The following is a 21,168-nucleotide window of genomic DNA, read 5'->3' as shown; positions in this document are numbered from 1 at the left end:
CATTCTGGTCCACCGACGGGAGAGTTGGTGGTAATGTTGGTATTAACTTTATAAAATATACATCAGTGAAAAGAATGAACGTTCATCGCGAGTAGTGAGAGTCGCATAAAAACAGGGACGATGTGTTAGGGAGACACAAAGACACAAGCAGCTGGTTATGTTTTTAATTTAGTGAGACGAGGAGCCAAATCCTATTGTCGCATATTTCTTAGAGTATTACTAATGTTTAGCATTAATTTGGAACTTTCTTTTATTCATTCACGTAACTCTTCTCATGTTTTTATCTGGTCGATGTGACAGGAGATGTTGCGTATGATCTTTACATGACGTATAACGAAGTGGAAATGATGCAGACCCCAAATAAAATATTTATTTTGTCCGTCAATCCAGATGACCTGGAGCTTCCAGTGACTTTACAGCCCCGTTAAAACACGGATGCTTGTTGCTCAACTATTCAAATAACTGCAAAATGATTGACATTGTTCAGTTTCAAGTTTTCAACTCCATAAAGGGTTTGGATTCAACACAGAAACCCCCCCAAAAAGAAATCAGTTAGAATTTTATGAACTCCTTTGTAGTTAAAAGTAAATTATGCTTTAATTCTACACATTATGTAAGGCTTTGCTATGAAATGCATATTTTACATTAACAGATTTTTTTTTTACCCAGTTAGTCAAAATGCAGCGCAACACTTGCACCACTCTATTTTTGACACCACTTTCATATGTTTTTATTTGAATAAATGTATTTATTTGTCATCAATATTACAGTCAGTGCCTGGAAACTTTAGACTAGAAAAATAAACATACCTTAAATTGGTGTCAGGTTGAATCCTGGGTGCAAAACACACGAGGTGAGTGAGAAAAATATGAAATTATTTAAACAAAATGTCCTTTAAACAACATTTATTTCAGCATAAAATACATAGAAATGACTTTGTTTGAGTTCTTTTATTTACAGCTACAATACATCATCTAAGGATTAAATTAATTTAGCCCATATACTTTGATGATATGTGCTTTTCTATAAGCTGGATCTGTAAAAAACAAATAAAATCACTTTAAATGAATTTCTTGCAACCAATAAAGTCGGAGAATCTTTTTGTTAAATGAAAGGGATCCTGGCAGGACGGCTCAAATCATCTGGACAGGAAATGTCAACAAAACAACAATAAAGTGCTGGATCTCTAATACTGCAAGGCACAAACTATCAACAACAGGATTGTCTTTTTGCTTCTAATATAAAAATATTAGGAATAACAGACACACAAAGTGATCATACAGTAGCAACACAACAAGTAGAACCTTGTCTAATTTTAAAATCTGCTGTTTTACATATTTATAAGAAAAGACAGCAGAAATATATACAACAGATTCTCTTAAAAATCCACATTTCAGGGTTTAGTTCAATGAAACAAACTATAAATAATAACACGAGTTATCAACTTAATTAAAACATATCTGATAAATATTTCTTTGCTGTCGTGGTAAAAATCATTTGGCTCAGCCGTTATTGGACTCAATATTTCAGCATTTTCACACGAACAGGAGGAGAAATGAACAAGAAGCAGCAGGAGATTTTCTACGTTTCCAGCTTGAATTCCTCTGAAGCTAAAAGTCAAGCTTGTTTTTTTTTCAATGCACAGCAAAGATTTTATTCCAGAAACGATATCAGGCAGGTCCAGATGCTGCTGTAAATCTAATCCTGCGTCAAATAAAGTTTCATGTTTCAGATGTGATGAAATAAAACTGGATCAGGACTTCTATAAAAACACGGCCGATGATTTAAATTTCATCAGCTCCCAGAACCAGAAGATGTCCGTCATTGTTGATGTTTTTCCCATCATGTAGAAAAAACCCACTTCACTGAATTCAGGGTTTCTTCCTGTAAGTCCAGACCAGAACATCGTATTTCCCAGCGGCCCTGAACGCATCCCGATCCTCCGGCCTGCTAGCCGTCTTTCCGCTCTGTGCTCATTTCTTCTTGTGGTTTGATGATGATGTGGACCGGCCGCTCACCGCCTTCGCTTTCACACACTTCCTCCTCCGCCGAGGCGCCGAGGGGCCGCAGGCGTTCGCCGGACGCCATCTTTGATCCAGCCTCGGAGCCGTCCCTCTTCAGCTTGTCATTGCTGCCATGTTCTGCGCCGACCTTCTCCGCTGTGCAAAAAAACAAAAACGGTGCAAACGCCACGGTTATTACAGCTCCAGGTTTTTTTTATTGTAGTTGAGTTTTATTTCATTGTAACTTTTAGTTGGTCTAATTCAATTTTAATAAGTTTTAAAATGCGGCTCCCAGTTTTTATTAGACTGTTATACTAACTACACTTCTAACATCTTTTGCTGCCACCATTTTGCGAGCTGTTCGCCGTCAGGAGGATTATGGTGGCGTTTGTGATGTAAACTGCTTGTGTTGGGGAAAAAAACTGATTTCCTGTCAGTTTGAAAGGCTACAACCCCTGGCAAAAAGTATGGAATCACCAGTCTTGGATGAGCACTCATTCAGACATTTCATGCTGTAAAACAAACTCAGATCAAAAACATGATACAATATTAAGGTCGTTCCAAAGTGCAACTTGTTGGCCTTCAGGAACACTCAAAGAAATGAAGAGAAAATATTGTGGAAGTCAGTAAATGATACTTTTATTGACCAAACACAGGGAAATAAATATGGAATCACTCAATTCTGAGGAAAAAAGTATGGAATCACTCAAATTGGAGGTAGAAAAAAAAGGACACACCCAGTCTATTTCCTTTCCCTAAATGGACACCTGCCCCAGATTAGATGTGCCCGTTAGTGTGCAGTTCAAAACACCTGCAGTCATGACACCTTGGAGGGCTGCTGGACGAAGTGGAGTGGTGAGAACCATGACTCCAACAAGAGAAATGTCCCTTGAAACAAAAGAGAGGATTGTGAAACTTCTTGAAGAAGGTAACCCGTCACGCATGGTTGCTAAAGATGTGGGCTGTTCACAGTCAGCTGTATCCAAGATATGGTCCAAACACAAACAGCATGGAATGGTTGTTAAAGCCAAGCGTACTGGTAGACCAAGAAAGACATCAAAGCGTCAAGACAAACAATTTAAGGCCATTTGTCTTGAAAACCGAAAAAGTACAACTAAACAGATGAAGCATAAATGGGAGGAAGCTGGAGTCAATGTATGTGACCGAACCGTAAGAAATCGCCTAAAGGAGATGGGATTTCAATACAGGAAAGCTAAACGAAAACCAGCATTGACACCTAAACATAAAAGAACGAGACTCCAATGGGCTAAGGAGAGGCAATCATGGACTGTGGATGACTGGATGAAAGTTGTCTTCAGTGATGAGTCAAGAATCTGCATTGGACAAGGTGATGATGCTGGAACTTTTGTTTGGTGCCGTTCCAGTGAGATTTATGAAGAGGCCTGCCTGAAGAAAACAACCAAATTTCCACAGTCCTTGATGATATGGGGCTGCATGTCAGGCAAAGGCACTGGGGAGATGACTGTGGTTAATTCTTCTATCAATGCACAAGTTTACATTGACATTTTGGACAGTTTTCTCATCCCTTCAATTGAACAGATGTTTGGAGATGATGAAATGATTTTCCAAGATGACAATGCATCGTGCCATCGGGCAAAAACAGTGAAGGCATTCCTTGAAGAAAGACACATTCAGTCGATGTCATGGCCTGCAAATAGTCCAGATCTCAACCCAATTGAAAACCTGTGGTGGAGATTGAAAAAAATGGTCCACAAGAAGGGTCCAACCAGCAAAGCTGATCTGGCAACTGCTATCAAAGAGAGTTGGCACCAAATTGATGCAGAATACTGTTTGTCACTCATCAAGTCCATGCCTCAAAGACTAAAAGCTGTTATAAAAGCCAAAGGTGGTGCAACTAAATACTAGTGATGTATTTTGAATGGTCTTTTGTTTATGCGTTTTTCATGATTCCATACTTTTTTCCTCAGAATTGAGTGATTCCATATTTATTTCCCTGTGTTTGGTCAATAAAAGTATCATTCACTGACTTCCACAATATTTTCTCTTCATTTCTTTGAGTGTTCCTGAAAGCCAACAAGTTGCACTTTGGAACGACCTTAATATTGTATCATGTTTTTGATCTGAGTTTGTTTTACAGCATGAAATGTCTGAATGAGTGCTCATCCAAGACTGGTGATTCCATACTTTTTGCCAGGGGTTGTAATAAATGGATCCATAAACACAAAACCAGCATATCTATAATTTCAGTATGTTCTAGTTAGTTTTTACAAACTCATTATTCGTTCCAGTTAGTTACAGTTTTGCCCGTTGGTTTTTATTTATGTCAGTTAATGAAAATGATTCGTCAGTTTCAGTCTTTACTGTTTAAACACGTGACCTGATGCATTTCTTGCGTTTACTCCCCAGCGTGCGTTCCTCTCACCAGGCCTGCTGTTTGCGCCGCTGCAGCTCTCCGCGCCCCTCTTCGCTGTCGGCTTGGTTCTGGATCTCACTTTGTTGAAGTTTCCTTCCAGGATCCACTGGTGCTGCAGCCCTTCATCAGGAGTCATCCTCTTCGCTGGATCCCAACTGAAAAGCAAAGCAAAGTTTTGCATCCAGAGAGCAAAGAGAAGGTCTGTGGAGTCCAGAAACGCTTAAACTCACGCGAGGCAGCGCTGGATGAAGTCCAGGAACAACGGATCGTTGGTTTTCAGCGCCGCTGACATCTCGACGGAGTCGGGTTTCCTTTTCTTCCCTTTGCTGTTAGTGATGTTCCTCGGGTTTCCTTTGGAGTCTGCAGTCATAATGCAGCCGTGCATAAAAAACAGACTCATAAACAGGATTCAGTCAAGGTGAACGGACAAATAAAGGAACAACTGCAAAAGAAAGACTTGGAAAAATCCTGAAGATTCACCGCAACAGAAACTTCTCTGGTGAGAGATGTTGGTCGTTTGTTCTGATGACATTAAGAATGGAGAGAAAACCCCTGAAGCTGGTCTGAAGAAACTAGAGGTAGTCATCTATATATTGTACTCTTAACTGTTTTCACTTGTTATCAGCTGTGAACAGGATCTCCTACATGCATCAAATTAAAACATACTTCACTTCTCCCTGGAGGTAAGTTAAATCATCTAAATATTTCCAAGGAGTCATCATTAGTGATGATGTGAACAGGAAGGATCTCCAGTAGCAGTCAGTCTGCCGAGGAATCTGAAGAGGCTTCTGACTGAAGACCGTCACATGTCAGTATTCACTCCACAGTAACATGTCTATCTGATGGCTGACATGTTACATTAGCTAATTGTTAATCATTTAATTAATAATAAATTACTAATTATAATTATGAATAATTACATAAGACAAAAATTGATGCACATTTTGATTCCCAACACTCTTTTTCATATACTGACTATTTTACGGAAGAAGAAAAAATACTTTTTTCCTCAGAATTTTAACTTTTTGAAGTCAGAAAATTTCATAATTCTGATTTATTTCCTCATAATTCTGACGTTAATCTTCTGAGATCAAAATTCAGAGTTCTGAGAAAAAAGTCTCAATTTTGAGATTAATCTTCTTCCGTACTCATCAGAGAAATAATCTAGCATTTCCTATTTGCCTGCCTTCTTTTCAAACAAATTGTTAAGTAATTACATAACAAGGTGTATGAATATGTTTCAATAAACAAAATAAAACCATTAAAAGTGCAGCAAACAGTGCAGCTTTGTGACTTCAGGATATGCAGCATCATAACTGACAGAACAGGTCAGACAGCTGGATAAAAACAGGCTGGACTGAACAGGAAATGAAATTCTTACCGAAGAATAACTTCCTCCTTGATGCCGACTGGACAAAATCATTTGGAGGCGTCCCGAGAACCTGCGAGTTCAAAACCCAGAACTCTTTAAGTCAACAAGAAATAACATGTTCTGAAGTATTTTCCTCCTTTTCAGGTTTTTCTGTCTTTTAAATTTATTAGAAAATCTTTTCCACATCAGTGAAAGCTGGTTTGGAAAACGTGTTTTTGACGGTTTTGTTTGCTGGAGCGTGTCAGGGTTTGAGTTCCTGGGTCCCACCTCCATGATGCAGGCGATCTGCTCCACCTCGCTCTCCCCGGGGAACAGCGGGTAGCCGGTGTAGAGCTCAGCCAGGATGCAGCCCAGGCTCCACATGTCGATGGCCATGCTGTAGGGGTGACCCAGGATGACCTCTGGGGAGCGGTAGAAGCGACTCTGGATGTAGGTGTACACTGACGACGGCAGAGAGGAAAGAAGAGAGAAAACAACCCATTACAGCCAGATTACAATAAATAACATTATTATTTAAATGTTTAGTTTATTAAAACCGAAAATACAGAAATAATTTATTAAAAACAGAATTGTGCCTCCATTTTCTCATTTTAAAAATTAGCATTAATTATTTAATAAGTTATTTTATACTCCTGTGCTGAAGCTCATTGTGAATTAATTTATAAACTGTCAAGTGTCAAAGGATTAAGACCTCGACATCCGATTGGCTGCTGCTATGGAGACCCTGGCGTGTGATTGGTTGCTTCAACCAGAAAACAACTCCCTACATCCTCATAGGATGTTGGTTGTTAATTATAATTAATTCTATATTTAATATGAATGAATGAATATAATAAATATATTTAATTATGAATGACTGGTGTAACATCAGCTGCATGTATACATATTGTATATTTTTATTTTGTTATTATATCAAACAATTTCCCAGCCTGTGAATTTGTTTACTGGCAATGGAAATAAAGTGATTCTGATCAATTATTTTCAGTTCTAATAAATTAGTGACCATATAAATAGTTTAAATAACAGTTTGATCTTTGCCGTGTTTTATTTATTTTTACCTCTTTGCTGTTCGTAGCAGCTCGATCCGAAGTCGACCACCTTGATGTTCCCCGGCCCGCGCTGAGACAGGAGGATGTTCTCCTGTTGAAACGTTTTCACACGTTAGATGGCTGCAGTACCGCTGCTGTCCACAGGAGGGAGCTCCCTGCTCTCATGCTGACCCGCTCCGTACCGGTTTGAGGTCGCAGTGGATGATCTTCTCCCGGTGCAGCATCTGCAGGCAGCGCAGCAGAGCGTGGGCGAACCGCCGGATCAGCGCCAGGCTGAAGCCCTGGAAGTTGTTTTTCTTGATCAGCTCATAAAGGTTCACCCTGTCAGAGGGGACAAGGCAGGATTCATCACACTGCTGAAGAACATTCACAGGATTTATTAAATCACTTCTTTAAATTTTTTATGTCATTTGTGAAAGAACATAAAAAGTTAACATTGCCTCATGTAGAGGGTTGAGGTTACCCTGAGTTATGTCTGTAGTTATGCTGCTGCAGGACAGACTCACCACTTTTCCTCACTTTCTTCTCCTACTACTCTCCAACTTGCATTATTTGCTGTTATTTTATGTTTTCTCTCAGTTTTCTCGGCCCAGCAGAAGCTGCACCTGGTCTGGGTTCTGATTGGCTTAAAGCTGCAACTTTAAACGCTTCACGTATTTGTTGAAACTGTTGCCATGTTGTGACAGTTAATGACTGATAATCTGTAGAAGAACAATGGAGCTCCTCGCCTCCTGCCAGTGTGACCTAGAAACAACCAATCAGAGCCAGGAGGCGGAGCTTAGTGCTGTCAATCAGGCTCACGCTCCCACCCCTTGATCTCTGCTACACTGCAGCTAGCATAGCCTGTCGTTAACAGCTAGGCTAGTTAGCATTACGTTTACATGATGTAAAACACTTTTAACTGTCATGACACAAAAACGTGCTTTACAAATAAACTTGATTGATTAATTGATTCATTAGTGATTTTAAATGCATTTCTTATTTAATGAAAACACCAAATTGTTTTAAACATTTTGCATTTATGTATGACGGCTCCTGACTCGATGCTCTGCTGGATTTCTTCAGATAGAAACTTTTTAAAGTAATCTGAACAATAAGCTGAGCATTTCTGTTGGACTGCCTGGAAATGAGCTGACAGACTGGATCTGCTGCTATTTCCTGCTTCTTGTGATAAGCATAAACCTCTTCAGAGTAAATGCAACTGGAGCCTTCGCACCATGAAGCATGATGGGAGAGAGATGGGCCCTGATCAAGGCTTTAACTAAAGGATACAGTGACAGTAATGTTAGACAAGGTGCTAGTCCAAGGCGTCCCCTAAAGGTCACTCGGACTGAGCCACACATAAAACTTCTTCCCTTCAAATGCAGATCAGTGGTTTACACACAAAGGAAATCTCTCAGCTCCTCCGTCCGTCCAGCTGCCAGTGGAACTAGCAGTCCAGAGAGTCGGGTTCAAGGTTGGGGCTTGAATGTGTTAAAGGTGACACGCCTCCAATTAGAGGATCAATTATTCATCAGAGCTGATCATCTGCTGCTGGTACTGACCCGAGGAGCTCAAAGGAGATGCAGAGGTGGTTCCGGAAGTAAAAGTGCTCCTTCATGTGGATCACGTTGTGCAGGTTGTCTTTGTCCTTCTTCTTTATCACCTCCAGAATCTTCAGCTCCACCAGAGCTTGGTGATGAAATCTGCAGGAAAGGAAAACGCAGAAATCCGTTAAAACCCCAAAACTAAAGGAAAATGTGATTTATTCAGAGTTAACGCTGCGGCGCCTGAACGCGGATGTTTTAGGACAAAGTTGATGAAAGAAATCTGCGGCACTTTGCATCCATTTTTATTTCTGCATCTCTGAAGTGGTGGAAAACCCCAAAGACTCGTGGCTTTAACTATCAGGCATTTATATCCAACTGTGCCTCTCAGTGGGGAAGGAAAGGTAAGCTAACACCACGCAGCGCTGACTTCCACCAGGCTAAATCTGGTCTCAACAAATTGGCAAACTCGTAAAATGTAAACCGATCACGGTGCAAGCATGTGGGAGGATATTACAACGCTATCAGATGTTGAATAAATGCCAAAAGATGGCTGCCGGTTGGCCTCAAGTCGTTTATTCTGCAGCGCAGAGGAGAGGATTTTAAAGGTCTGGCAGATAAAACTGAAATGAAGGGAACAGAAGCAGGAAGTGTGAACCTTTTCTTGTTGCGAATCATCTTGATGGCGACGAGTTCGTTGCTCTTGTGGTCCAGACATTTCAGGACCTGGCCAAACGAACCTTTCCCGATCACTTCAAGAACTTCAAACCGGTACGCGATGTGGTCATGGAGCACCTGAAGGCAGCAGAGGCGACAACATGAAGTCCATTTAGCAGGATTAATCAGATCAAACATGGTCAATCAATGACTCAAATAACCATCAACTAATTTAGTAATCAATCAATCAATAACTGGAGAACTTTAAAAAAGCCATTTGCAGAGAGAACAACACGCTCAGAGCATTAATGAAACCAAAACTACACAAAAGTAAAAACATTTTACATCTAAGAAGAAGAAACGTTTGTCTGTAAACCAGAACTCCTCCAGCTGCAGCTTCTCCTGGTTCTGGTTCTGTAAAGAAACTAAACTAAAATAAACTGAGCTGCTTTTTCCATCCCATCATCAGTAAAAATAATCAGCAGATCAGGCCTGCTGAGGTTCGTCCAGCAGAACGGCTGCAGAGCTTCACAGGTTCATGCCGGTCAAACTCAGGAACGCTGCTGCATTTTAGGAAATAATGTTTATTTTCTTATCTTAAAAAATAATTATTTGCTTATTTCAAATTCAAAAATACTTTATTGATCCCAAAGGAAAATTAAATGATTTTTAATGTATTTTTATTCTTGCATAAAAAGGCTTAAATTAAAAATCTGTAGAATTTGTTTTTTTCTTTCTTAAATTTGACTAATCATTTAATCTTCAGAATTATTGCTTTTGAAAAAAACATAAATACAGAATTTCATCAAAACCTGCAAAGCAAACCCAGAACAATGCATTTATTCCAGCCTGTAAGTGTAATGTGATATTAATATCATGTTCAGCTGGTGCAGCTCCAGGATAAACTGGCCTCTGGCTTCGCTCTCAGGCGTCAGAAGACACTGAAAGTGTAAGTCAAAGTGGGTCAGCCGGTTCAGTCCGGATCATCTGGCGGCTCCAGCCGTCGGTCACAGCGAGGCTCTGCATCCAGGAGCAAAGCCGCACAGAACGAGGTTTCAGTGTCAGGACTCCAGGCTCAGAGCGACCTGCAGCATCCCCTGCCAAGGCGCCGTCCTGAATCCTAACCCGTCAGCCGTATTGACCTGTGGACGACCCGCTAGCGAAGCTTCGGTAGCTTTACCCGGACGTAGCTCCCGTGTTCGTCGTCGTATCCGTTGTTCTGCGCCGCTCCCTGGGATCCTTCGATCTTCTGCGAGCCCAGACCCAGGAACCAGAGCTCGGCGTAGTCGCTGACCTCCTCCTGCTCGAACTCCGTCAGCCGCTCCCGGAAGTTACTGAGCGCCTCTGAGGAAGGACAACGGGAGGAGGCACCGCTACGTTAAAATCATAAACTTTATGTCTCACGGGTCAAAATCATCAACTCAGAAGGAGTTGAGGGCCAGAACATCTTAGATGGTGAGATTTTGGTTTGTGGTTTTAACAGTCAATCACTCTGATGTGACAGAGGGTTGACTCTTAGCCCCGCCCACCAGGGTGGCCCCGCCCACCAGGGCATGTCTGCATGTTAGCATGTCAACAATAGGCAACATAAAAAATCAGTATTGGCCAAAATCGAAATCGACAGGTCCGGTTATCTTTCAGCGATTGGCCAGAAAACTCCAATCGGTGCAGCCCTGTAAAACATTTGTCTCAAATAGTTCTACTTTAATTAAAAATAAAAAGCTCCCATCTGTGCTGGGGTCGAAATCTGTATTATTCTTGAACTGCAGTCCAGGGACCGCAAATGGCCCTGGAGCCACAGTTTGGAGGCCCATGAAGCTAACTCACCTGCAGGCGACATGGGCAGCCGCTGTCCTTCGTACGCTCGCTCCTTCTCCATCTTGTTTCCGAGCGCCTTCCCGTTACGCGACATGGCCGCCTTGTCTGTCGCTGCGCCGTAACGCATCGTGAACTGCTGAGTTGACTTTGACCTCTCGACCTGCCGCAAAAAGAGAAAACTTTCTGTTTTTCTAGGAGACAGCGGAAAGTGTTTAGAAATGGATCTGCTGCTGCCCTCTGCAGGTGAAGCTGTGAATGCCGGGCTCACCGCTTGGTAGTTGTTTTGACCTCCTTTGTTGGTGATCTGCGGCAGGATGTTGTCCGACTGCTGCTGCTGGTTTTTGGCGTTGCTGACGACCACCTGGACCACGGGGGTCTCCAGCTGCGGCAGCGACCCCAAACCAGAGCTGAACTTCTGCAATTCACAGAAAACTGGTTTCACTTTAAGAATCACTGGAATCAAACATTTATACCGGTTCCAGAAAAACCAGACATGATGAGAAAATAATATATTTAACAAATCAAACTTCAGATGGACTGAATTTGTTAGCGCTGTAACTGAATCACTGGTCGGTTACTGGAACTGTACTGGGAACCAGTCAGAAATTAACAGCAGTCATTTGAGTTATTTAGCCTCTGATAGGAAGGAAAATGGGAGTTAATTCTGACTGTGTTAGACTAAATTTTTACTAAATTAAATATTTTATTACCAAGCTCCTGCTGGTGAACTGATGCTGTGTCGTCATTAAAACGACTCATTCTGTTGTCTAATCTCACTTTTTTACCGTTGAATTGTGACCTCTGACCTTCACTACGGCAGGTTTTCTTTGTCTATTAAAACTAGTTTGATCATCTTAAACATTTAAATTGTGACAAAAAAACAAAGGGATGGTGGGAAACTTTTACACACACAAAAACTTAAACATTGACCAATAAATGAAAAACTTTACACAGTTGTTTTTAGACACTGTAGTTGCAGAATGTCCTCTCTCTATAAGGAGCCTGGTTCTGGTTGTTTCTCATCAGTTAATTCTCTCTCAGTTTCCACCCGTCATGGCGGCTCAGGTGTCTAGGACCCCCCGCAGGTAGCGGCTGGAATTACGGCTCAGGACGGCCTTGGCGGCGGGCTTTGACAGGGCCTGTCTGCGGGGTCTTTGTGGGGAAGCAGGAGCTGCGCCGCCTGCTTTTCTCTGCCTGACACTGTGATTGCTCTCGCAGCACGATTACATGTGTTGCAGCCATGCGGCGCTCAGTTCCTACAATGACGGACAAAATTAACCTCCTGTCTGTCCCACGACACAAAACCTCCCAATGTCTGCAGCTGTAGTAAACTGCTGCATACTTTGCTCAGAGTCGTTTCTATACAGTAGATATTTATACTATTTAATTTGATGTGATCTGCTGCAGCAGATCTGCTAACTTGGTTATGATGCATGGAGATAAGGCTAAATATAGCCACAGACACATGCCACAACAGGCCACCTGACTGAGGGAACAAGACGTTTAAATCTGATGCTGTTGAATCAGAGGCAGCGAGACGTGAGCATGTACACATCTCCACGCGGCGGATTATTCAGCCTGTCGTAAGAAACATTTAACATTTTCACCAAGTTTTTCATTCAGTCATAAATGTCACAGTTTCAGACAAAATATACATTAATTTAGTTAGCAAGCTAAAGATTTAGTTTGAAACTTAAATATTTAGTTTGCAATTAAGCAGAAATGTATTACAAGGATTCAGGCTTCTGCTGACGGTTTCAGCGCCAGCAGGAAAAGATGCTACAGGAGCATCGTGCAGGGTTGTGTTGCTGCAGCAGCATTATGTGAAGTTGCATTGCTGCAGCAGCATCATGTGAAGTTGCAAGGCTGCAGCAGCATCATGTGGGGATGCGTTGCTGCGGCAGCATTATGTGAAGTTGCGTTGCTGCTGCTGCAGCATCATGTGAGGTTGCGTTGATGCAGCAGCATCATGTGAGGTTGCGTTGATGCAGCAGCATCATGTGAGGTTGCGTTGATGCAGCAGCATCATGTGAGGTTGCGTTGATGCTGCAGCATCATGTGAGGTTGCGTTGATGCAGCAGCATCATGTGAGGTTGCGTTGATGCAGCAGCATCATGTGAGGTTGCGTTGATGCTGCAGCATCATGTGAGGTTGCGTTGCTGCTGCAGCATCATGTGAGGTTGCGTTGCTGCTGCAGCATCATGTGAGGTTGCGTTGCTGCTGCAGCATCATGTGAGGTTGCATTGACGCAGCATCATCATGTGAGGCTGTGTTGCTGCAGCAGCATCATGTGAGGTTGCGTTGCTGCTGCAGCATCATGTGAGGCTGTGTTGCTGCAGCAGCATCATGTGAGGTTGCGTTGATGCAGCAGTATCATGTGAGGCTGTGTTGTTGCAGCAGCATCATGTGAGGTTGTGTTGCTGAAGCAGCATCATGTGAGGTTGTGTTGCTGAAGCAGCATCATGTGAGGTTGTGTTGCTGCAGCAGTATCATGTGAGGTTGCGTTGATGCAGCAGTATCATGTGAGGTTGTGTTGCTGAAGCAGCATCATGTGAGGTTGTGTTGCTGCAGCAGCATCATGTGAGGCTGTGTTGTTGCAGCAGCATCATGTGAGGTTGTGTTGCTGCAGCAGCATCATGTGAGGTTGTGTTGCTGCTGCAGCATCATGCGGGGAGGAAGCGCTGACCTGTGAACAGGGTCGGTTTGCTCCGATGCGGCTGCCTTCCACTGGGAGTCTGTGGGGGTGAGGGAACGCCTCTGGCCGGGACGCCTGCAGGAGAAACGAGACAAACTTCATGAAAATGTTCAACAAAACAAGAAAAAAAAGAACTGTGACTTTTATCGCTTTACAGAATGCAATAAAGAATGATGCATTATAGCGACTTTAATGGCCTGTTTTCATCTGAATGCAAGTACTGGCAGCAGCAGAGTAAAATAATCAAACTGCTTGTTTGTGCTGGCTCAGTTCTCCAGCTTCTTTAGCAACCCACAGCCTCTGGGCATCTGAGTCGGGTTATAACCAGGCTAGTAAAAATAATGCACAGTGATCCGAAAATAGATCTCTTCTGCAAAAACCCAGCAACAACGGCGCTCTCCATGCTCCCTCTGCTCTCTGCAGGTGCGCTCCAGTGAGCGTGTCCGCGTCCCTGCAGGAGGCGGAGCACAATGGAGATCAGGACGCAAAAAACTCCCAATGTCCCAGAAAACAAAGGCTGCAGCACAACGAGGTTATTATAGTTCACCAAACTCACCAAAACTGAAACCGAGAAAACATTTTCATTATATGAAATAAATTAAAACAGTAATTAACTCAGAAAACCTGTAACTAACTGGAACAATGTCATGTATTTATAAAATCTAACTAAAACATAGTGAAATTTTGTGTTTATGAATCTGCTTATTAGCTTTATGAACTGATGTAAAATTGATTTTTTTCTCCCACACAAGCAGTTACTAAATTACGGCGTACCATATTCTTCCTGTCATGTATAAGACGATATGCATGGTATATAGCATTATACAATATGATAACACACTTAATCTCATAAAATATAATATTGTAAAAATAAAGGGGTTGTTGTACGCGATGAGTCCACCAGAGGGCGCACTGACGGTGGCTACTAGCTAACACTCCGGTAAGTAAAACACAATTTTCTACTTAAAATCTTTTAACCAAATTATGACAGAATTCATTTAGAGAATTATAACATTGTCTAGGAAAATATGTCATTTTAAAACAACTAGTATTTTAAGTTAGACTCTATTGATGTAGTTTAAAAATAATCTGTAAGTATCAGACCGTGAGGAGACAACATGCTAGTCCGCAAGACGGTGGCAGCAAAAGTCAGTTCAATAATTAAATCTATTTTTAGAAAATTATATTTTCATTACCCAATGGATATACACATAATCATAATACAGTATTTTGACCTTTTTGAATTTAAGTTTGAAAAACTAAAACTACTATTATAATAAAAACTAAGTTAAAACTAAACCATATTTAAATACTATCAAACAGACTCTAAAACTAAAACTAAATGAATTAGACAAAAAGTCCTAACATAATCAAACTAACCTACAGTGGAAGCCCAGCCTTGTGGCCAGCTGGTCTCACCTGAATGGTTCAGAGCCAGCTTACACGTGCTCCGTTAATCAGCCTCTGCAGCGTGGCTGAATAACGGCTTATCTTCAGGTGGAGATTTGCTCTAAAGCCTGGTCAGGATGAGTGCGGCGCTGCTACAGGTGCAGCTTCCACATCGTAATCTCAAAGCGTTTCTGACCGACTGGAGGAGCGAAGCAAACTGCACTCCACCAGGGGAAAACATCCTAAACCAGAAATAACCTCCGAACGGCTCTGTTACAAGGAGGGCGTTTATCGTATCGTTGATCATTTATCGATAAGAATTTTGATTTATCGTGATCAATTCTAATTAATTATTAATTTTCTCCATTTGTTCAGTAAAATATTAAACAAATACCAATAAATTTGGAAATATAGCCACTCATATTTCTTAATGTGTCCTAAAAAAACAAGCTTTAGAAATGGGAATGTTTTTCTCCTTTTGCTCTGCTGGATTGACGGGATTGACTGCTGCATGTAGCAATTTTTCAGACAAAAACCAAAAAACAATCGGAATCGGCAGGTCGGGTTTTTAAATATTGGTGGAAATTGTAATTGGTGCTCTGCTAACAGCTAATGAATCCAAAATTCAGACCTCAATAAACTCAGATTTGTTTCTTCATTCTCTCAGCTCCACATTTTTAAATGAAAGCATGTGCACCTTTGTTAACCACACTTTTTCCATCCACTCAACTTTCCATTACTGTACTGCCATAAAGCCCTGTGTGTACCAGCTGATTTAGAGTCGGTCTCTGTGTGGTCAGTGATCATAACGCAACATTTCTGAACTAAAATCCATTTTCTGAGCTGAATGTTCTGTGAGCCAAACGTTGAGCAGGAATCATGTCGTACTGGAGAATGTTGTTTTTCTAGACGCTGCCGGCGGCCATTTTGTTTGTCTCCTCAGGTGGTCAGCCCGACATCTCTGACATAAAGTAAACAGAAAGCGACTCTCTCATCTGACGCCGTGTTGAATTTTACAAGACAACCGTTTATGATTTACTACCAGATTATAACTCAATCCCCCGTTTGAGAAAAGGAGGGGCAAGCCACTATATCTGCTGTAAACAAATAAGTTTTGATCTTTGCATGCACGAGTTCTTCCTCTGCAGAGATTTTGTTTGACTCTTTTATAAAACAGTCACTTAAGATGTTTTTTAGTAACTGAGTTTTCCCGTGTGAGTTTAGTTATATTGTAATTAATTGTGGAAGCTCCTGTTGTTCATTCAGGAGGTTAAAGTTCATGCGGTTTGGTTGCAGTCTGACCTCTGAGGTTCAGTGTGTGACAGCATGTAGGTCACTGTGGCAGGCCGGCTGTGGAGATCAGCTGTAAGCTCATGAGCACCAGATGGGTGAAAACGTGTCACAGGTAAATCAAACTCAACCAAACATCAGCTGATATGAGTCTTCATTAGCACCAAATCTGTCCAAAGTGAGATCTGCAGCTAAAAGCAGTGAAAAACGATCCCAGAGTTTATAACTGGAACAAATCAAGTTGCTGATTCCAGGTGTGCGATGCACAGCTGCTGACGGAGAACAGGTGCAACCGAAGCCTGCAGTAATGCTGACTTTGTCCATGCAGCTGCAGGGCTTTGCTTGATCCTCGCAAATGAGTGAGAGGAGCTTCATCTCCAGGAGGGTCAGTTGGTCAGAGGGTCAAACCGAGGCAATAAAACAGCAACCAGAGTAAACATCAACAAACTGTAAACCGCTCACACCCTCATCTGTCAGTCGGTTAATTATCAGGGTAAAATCAGCACATCCTGTCATCTCTGCTGCAGATCCTGACCTGCGCTCCGCTGCCAACCAGGAGGCCACCGACACAAAGATGAGCAAATACCACGACTTTTAGTTCGTTATGATCCCGGAGCAGCAACGGTTAAATTTAATCAGTCCCCATGTACGGAGTGAAAAACACACCGCAACGCATTTAGACTTATGGAATCTGTCAGCACAACAAACACTGAAATAAATGGGCCGAAACAACGACTGAAATAGAAATGGATCAGATTTTTCATCAGAACTTGGCATGCGTTCAGGAGCAAAGAGGCAGAAGTTTGAAATCGGGGTGCAGGTTGGACAAGGACCAGAAACCAGAAATATTCCCAAACTTTTCAAGGATTAACTCTATAAACCCAGAAATCAGATCAATATAAAGCCAGAGGTCAATTCCAGCTGCAGCTTCATTTCCAAGTTCATCTAAAAATGAATTTAAATTTTGGGTTTGTATCCAGGCAGAAACATCCGCATCCCACTCAGGCTTAGTTATGAGGTGTGGAATATTTCTTAAATTATCAGCTATCCACTTTATTCTTTTCACCCAACATAAAATTCTTATGAAATACAGTTTATCCCGAACTGCCTCACCTTGTTGTTTATTTCTGGTAACATGCTGTTTCCTCTGTTTTGGCAGCTCAAACTTTATAAAATCCAACAAAGACTCATCATTTCCGGCTCAGGTGCAGAGTTTCCAGAAATCCGTCTCTGTGGCGAATCCGCAGCGATGAGTAAAATCCTGGTGACTGATGAGAATCCCAACCCAAACCTCCCGCACTCCCGGTTTTACGCGCACCGGGTAATGCGCTGTCGTCACAGCGGAGATTAGCGACAAGCTGTCGACGGGTGCCTGGAGGAGCCACCTGTTCGGGTTCCCGCTGACAGCTGGGGAGGGACTGATATAGGTCTGTTTTTTAAAGTCCGTCCACCTCCAACCAGCCCATTATGACCGAGGCGCTTTGTGAGAGCGATGAGCAGAGAGAGAGGAGAGCTTGACGCACGGCCGGAGCGCTGCGCAGCGCGGAGCGGAGCGCAGCGCACCAAGACAGTAAATAACACGCAGACAGATCGCTCTCAAGATGACTGAGAGCCTCCGACCCAAGCAAGGCGTCTCATGTAGTCAAGCTGTAAATCTAATCGTTCTCGGTGAAATAGTTTCTATTTTGGATGTTTTTCAGTGGAGGAAACTGAATCCATGGTCACATTAGAGGAAAAGCTGTAAAAACATGTTTTAAATGGAAAATTTAAAATATCAACACGATGAGTTGATTTAAATGGTTGTAATGTGAGCTTTCAACGTCAATGAGGAAGGATGCAGTTGGTGCATCACGTTACAACCGCAAAAATCGGGAAGTTTTATGAAGAACTGAAGCAGAACTGAAGGACAAAGCAAAGAAAGGCTGCCGTTTGTAAAGTTCACAATCAGAAATTAACAGCAATAATTTGGGTTATTTAGCCTGTAATCAGAAGAAATGGGGGTTAATTTTTCATTCACATTTCACCATGTTATTCATTCATTAATAAACGTTTCAAACGGAATATTTAATTTGCAAACTCAATATTTAGCTCCACATTCAACATTTAGTTTGGGTTAATTTAGAAACTAAACATTTAGCTTGCTAATTAAATATTTAGTTTAGTAACTAAACATTTAGCTTGCTAATTAAATATTTAGTTTAGTAACTAAACATTTAGCTTGCTAATTAAATATTTAGTTTAGTAACTAAACATTTAGCTTGCTAATTAAATATTTAGTTTAGTAACTAAACATTTAGCTTGCTAATTAAATATTTAGTTTAGTAACTAAACATTTAGCTTGCTAATTAAATATTTAGTTTAGAAACTAAACATTTAGCTTGCTAATTAAATATTTAGTTTAGAAACTAAACATTTAGCTTGCTAATTAAATATTTAGTTTAGTAACTAAACATTTAGCTTGCTAATTAAATATTTAGTTTAGAAACTAAACATTTAGCTTGCTAATTAAATATTTAGTTTGGAGCTAAATATTTTCTTTGTCAACTAAAAATTTAGCCCCAAACAAAATATTTCATTTTCTAACTTAAGTTTTAGCTTCAAACTAGATATTCAGTTATTAAACTAAATATTAAGTTTCCAAACTAAAATACTAACTAACCATTCTGTAAGCAAATACATTTTTATTTAGCTAAATATTTAGCTTGTTAACTAAATAAAAACATTATAATAATCATAATAATAAAAATACTAATTAATACTAAATCATTAGCTTTGAAACTACTTTTATAAATGAATGAAATAATGACTTTGAAAAATAAATCCCCCTTTTTTCCTTACTACATTACTACATGCCAAATAATCCATATTTCTTTAAATTTGTGAATGTATAACTTAACAAATGGCAACCCATATAAAAGATGCACTGTTTTTAAACATTTTTACATAAACATCTTAACCTGACATTAGTACTCAGGCTCATTGGTCAATAGAAAATAGAACAGAAACACCTTTTCTAGATCTATTCTTCTAAAACGGAGTCCAGATGACACGTTGGTTTTCCACCAGTCATAATGTTCTATATTTAGCTGAATTTTGTGGTTTCATAACGTAGAAGGCGATCCAGCGGCACTGAATCAGCCTCCACCTGTGAGGATCTCCCAGCTCTGCACCGGATCCTCCTGCTGCGTCAAAACGCTTTAAATACACGCAGTTTGTTCTCCAAGGCCAGAAACAGAACAGCTGCGCTTAGACTGCGATTAAATTATACACTGCTTCATTCAATTACATTTATATTTATCAAAGTAAAGCTGGCTGAATATAAATTCTTCCACATCATGATTATTATCTGCTTTGTCACCTAAAACCCAACAAAAAACTGCAAGATTTTCTGGAACCAAAAAGTAGAAAAGCTTTTTCTGCAGAACTCTGAACTTTTTAAATCTGCAGCTTTTATCTAATTGGCTCCAAGAAAACAACAATCGACTCACTTCAACATCATTACATAAATGGAGAAGTTGTTTTGAAGTGACTAATCTGTATCTGCAGGAGGAAAACAGCTCAGTGGCTCCATGTGATGATTAGTAGGAGCAGCAGATGAATCTGATGATGATGCGGTTATGTAACGGTCCTGGTCACACTGAGGGATGAGCAACCACTAATGAAACAAATCCGCTCCTCCTTACACCTTTCAGCTACAGTTAAATTACACAAGTTTCACAATAAAAAACTAAATTAAATCTTTATACTGACATGAATTACACAACAGACGGCTGCAGCTCAGCTGTAGCATCGCTGCCTTGCAGCAAGAAGGTCCAGTTCCAGGTCGGGACTTCAGTAGGTCTTTAACAGAGAACACGCAGTCATGTTCTCTGTTTGCATGTGTAACGCAGTAAATCCACAGGGTCAAATTTGTCATTATGCACCAACCTGTACGGTTGAATGGAGTGTTTGTGCTCCCTGCAGAATGCAATAAAAACATTTCTGATATAATAACACATGCAGCCCGTGTTAAATAAGGAAGCGTTAAATCTTCCCTGAGCAGTAATGACAGGAGCTGCAGAAAACAAACATCTCACCACAGCTGAACCCAGAATCAAACCAGAAAAGTGACTGCAGTCCTACAAACCCCGGTCTGGGTTCAGTTGAAGTGAACTCTGGTTCGGTTTGAATGCATATGAATGCAAAGCAGACTGGAGACCGCTCCAAAAGCAGGAAGTGGACTACAGCGCAGGGCATTCTGGGTAAATACAACCAAAGCTAACGTGTTAGCCTAGCACTAGCAGGAGAAATGTCTCGTGGTCTTTAGCCAAAGACTAAAGAGAAATCCTCCAACCGACTAAAATCTGACGCCTCCATTGAGTTTCCATTTGGTGAAGAAGGAAGTTTTGCTCAGTTTCTTCTTTAGAGCTTTTTGTGTTTCCTTCAGTGGTTCTCGGTGCAGCGCCCCCACAGGCCAGGAGGGGAACAGGTTGGTTAAGAGAGAAAGAGAACCACAGCAGTTATAACCGAGTCTGCCGAACTATGAGCTGTTAAACTCCCTGTAAAACAAACTGGTTCAGCGACGAGGACTGGCCTTCAAACGTACCTCCGGTTGGACCCTCCTGTTCCGGCCCAGGCAGCAGTGGAGGAGCCTAAATCCACAGCAGGCAGGTGAGGTCCCGTCGTCCCACATGGCGGGTCTCCCCCATTCTGTCACCAGCGCAGCCTGAGAACCACCTCAACCTCCAAACAGCATCTCCAGTCAGAGGGAAGGGAGTAAAGCAAACACCTGGTTGTCTGCAGAGCTGGGATGTGGGTCATCGAAATCTTGGGTCAGATTTTTTTCCTTCGAGACTTAACTTTTGCTCCTCTGGTCCTCTTCATGTAGCGAAGCTCTCCCTCCTCCTTTTCTTCAAAGAAGCAGATCCTAACTCAGTACTTCCTGGGATTCTCCATCTGCATCGTCTATTTATAGATACCTACATCTCAGCGCCT

At 41.4% G+C, this 21,168-nt stretch overlaps 1 protein-coding gene across 1 annotated transcript; it reads right to left on the bottom strand.

Moving 5' to 3' along the window:
* Positions 1 to 888: 888 nt before the first annotated feature.
* Positions 889 to 20,953, bottom strand: dyrk4 (dual-specificity tyrosine-(Y)-phosphorylation regulated kinase 4). The gene is made up of 14 exons (XM_015000875.2): positions 20,780 to 20,953; positions 13,507 to 13,590; positions 11,089 to 11,235; positions 10,830 to 10,980; positions 10,183 to 10,346; positions 9,004 to 9,140; positions 8,364 to 8,504; positions 7,002 to 7,140; positions 6,829 to 6,910; positions 6,038 to 6,210; positions 5,780 to 5,840; positions 4,629 to 4,758; positions 4,408 to 4,553; positions 889 to 2,159 (listed from the first exon to the last, which is right to left on the bottom strand). Exons 1-14 carry the CDS (start codon positions 20,864 to 20,866, stop codon positions 1,951 to 1,953), a joined length of 1,851 nt encoding a protein of 616 aa, XP_014856361.2. The 5' UTR covers positions 20,867 to 20,953; the 3' UTR covers positions 889 to 1,950.
* Between the last annotated feature and the right edge of the window lie 215 nt (positions 20,954 to 21,168).

This window comes from Poecilia mexicana, unplaced genomic scaffold (assembly GCF_051168715.1).
Source record: "Poecilia mexicana isolate PSO_F unplaced genomic scaffold, ASM5116871v1 scaffold_6, whole genome shotgun sequence".
NCBI lineage: Eukaryota > Metazoa > Chordata > Actinopteri > Cyprinodontiformes > Poeciliidae > Poecilia > Poecilia mexicana.
This window is presented reverse-complemented; position numbering and strand designations above follow the sequence as displayed.

Excerpts from the sequence above, each read along its gene's own strand:
- dyrk4 (XM_015000875.2), bottom strand. The coding sequence starts at position 20,866 with ATGTGGGACGACGGGACCTCACCTGCCTGCTGTGGATTTAGGCTCCTC. Across the intron at positions 13,591-20,779 it reads ACAGGAGGGTCCAACCGGAG|GCGTCCCGGCCAGAGGCGTT; the intron begins GTACGTTTGAAG and ends TTTCTCCTGCAG. Across the intron at positions 6,211-6,828 it reads CTGCTACGAACAGCAAAGAG|TGTACACCTACATCCAGAGT; the intron begins GTAAAAATAAAT and ends TGCCGTCGTCAG.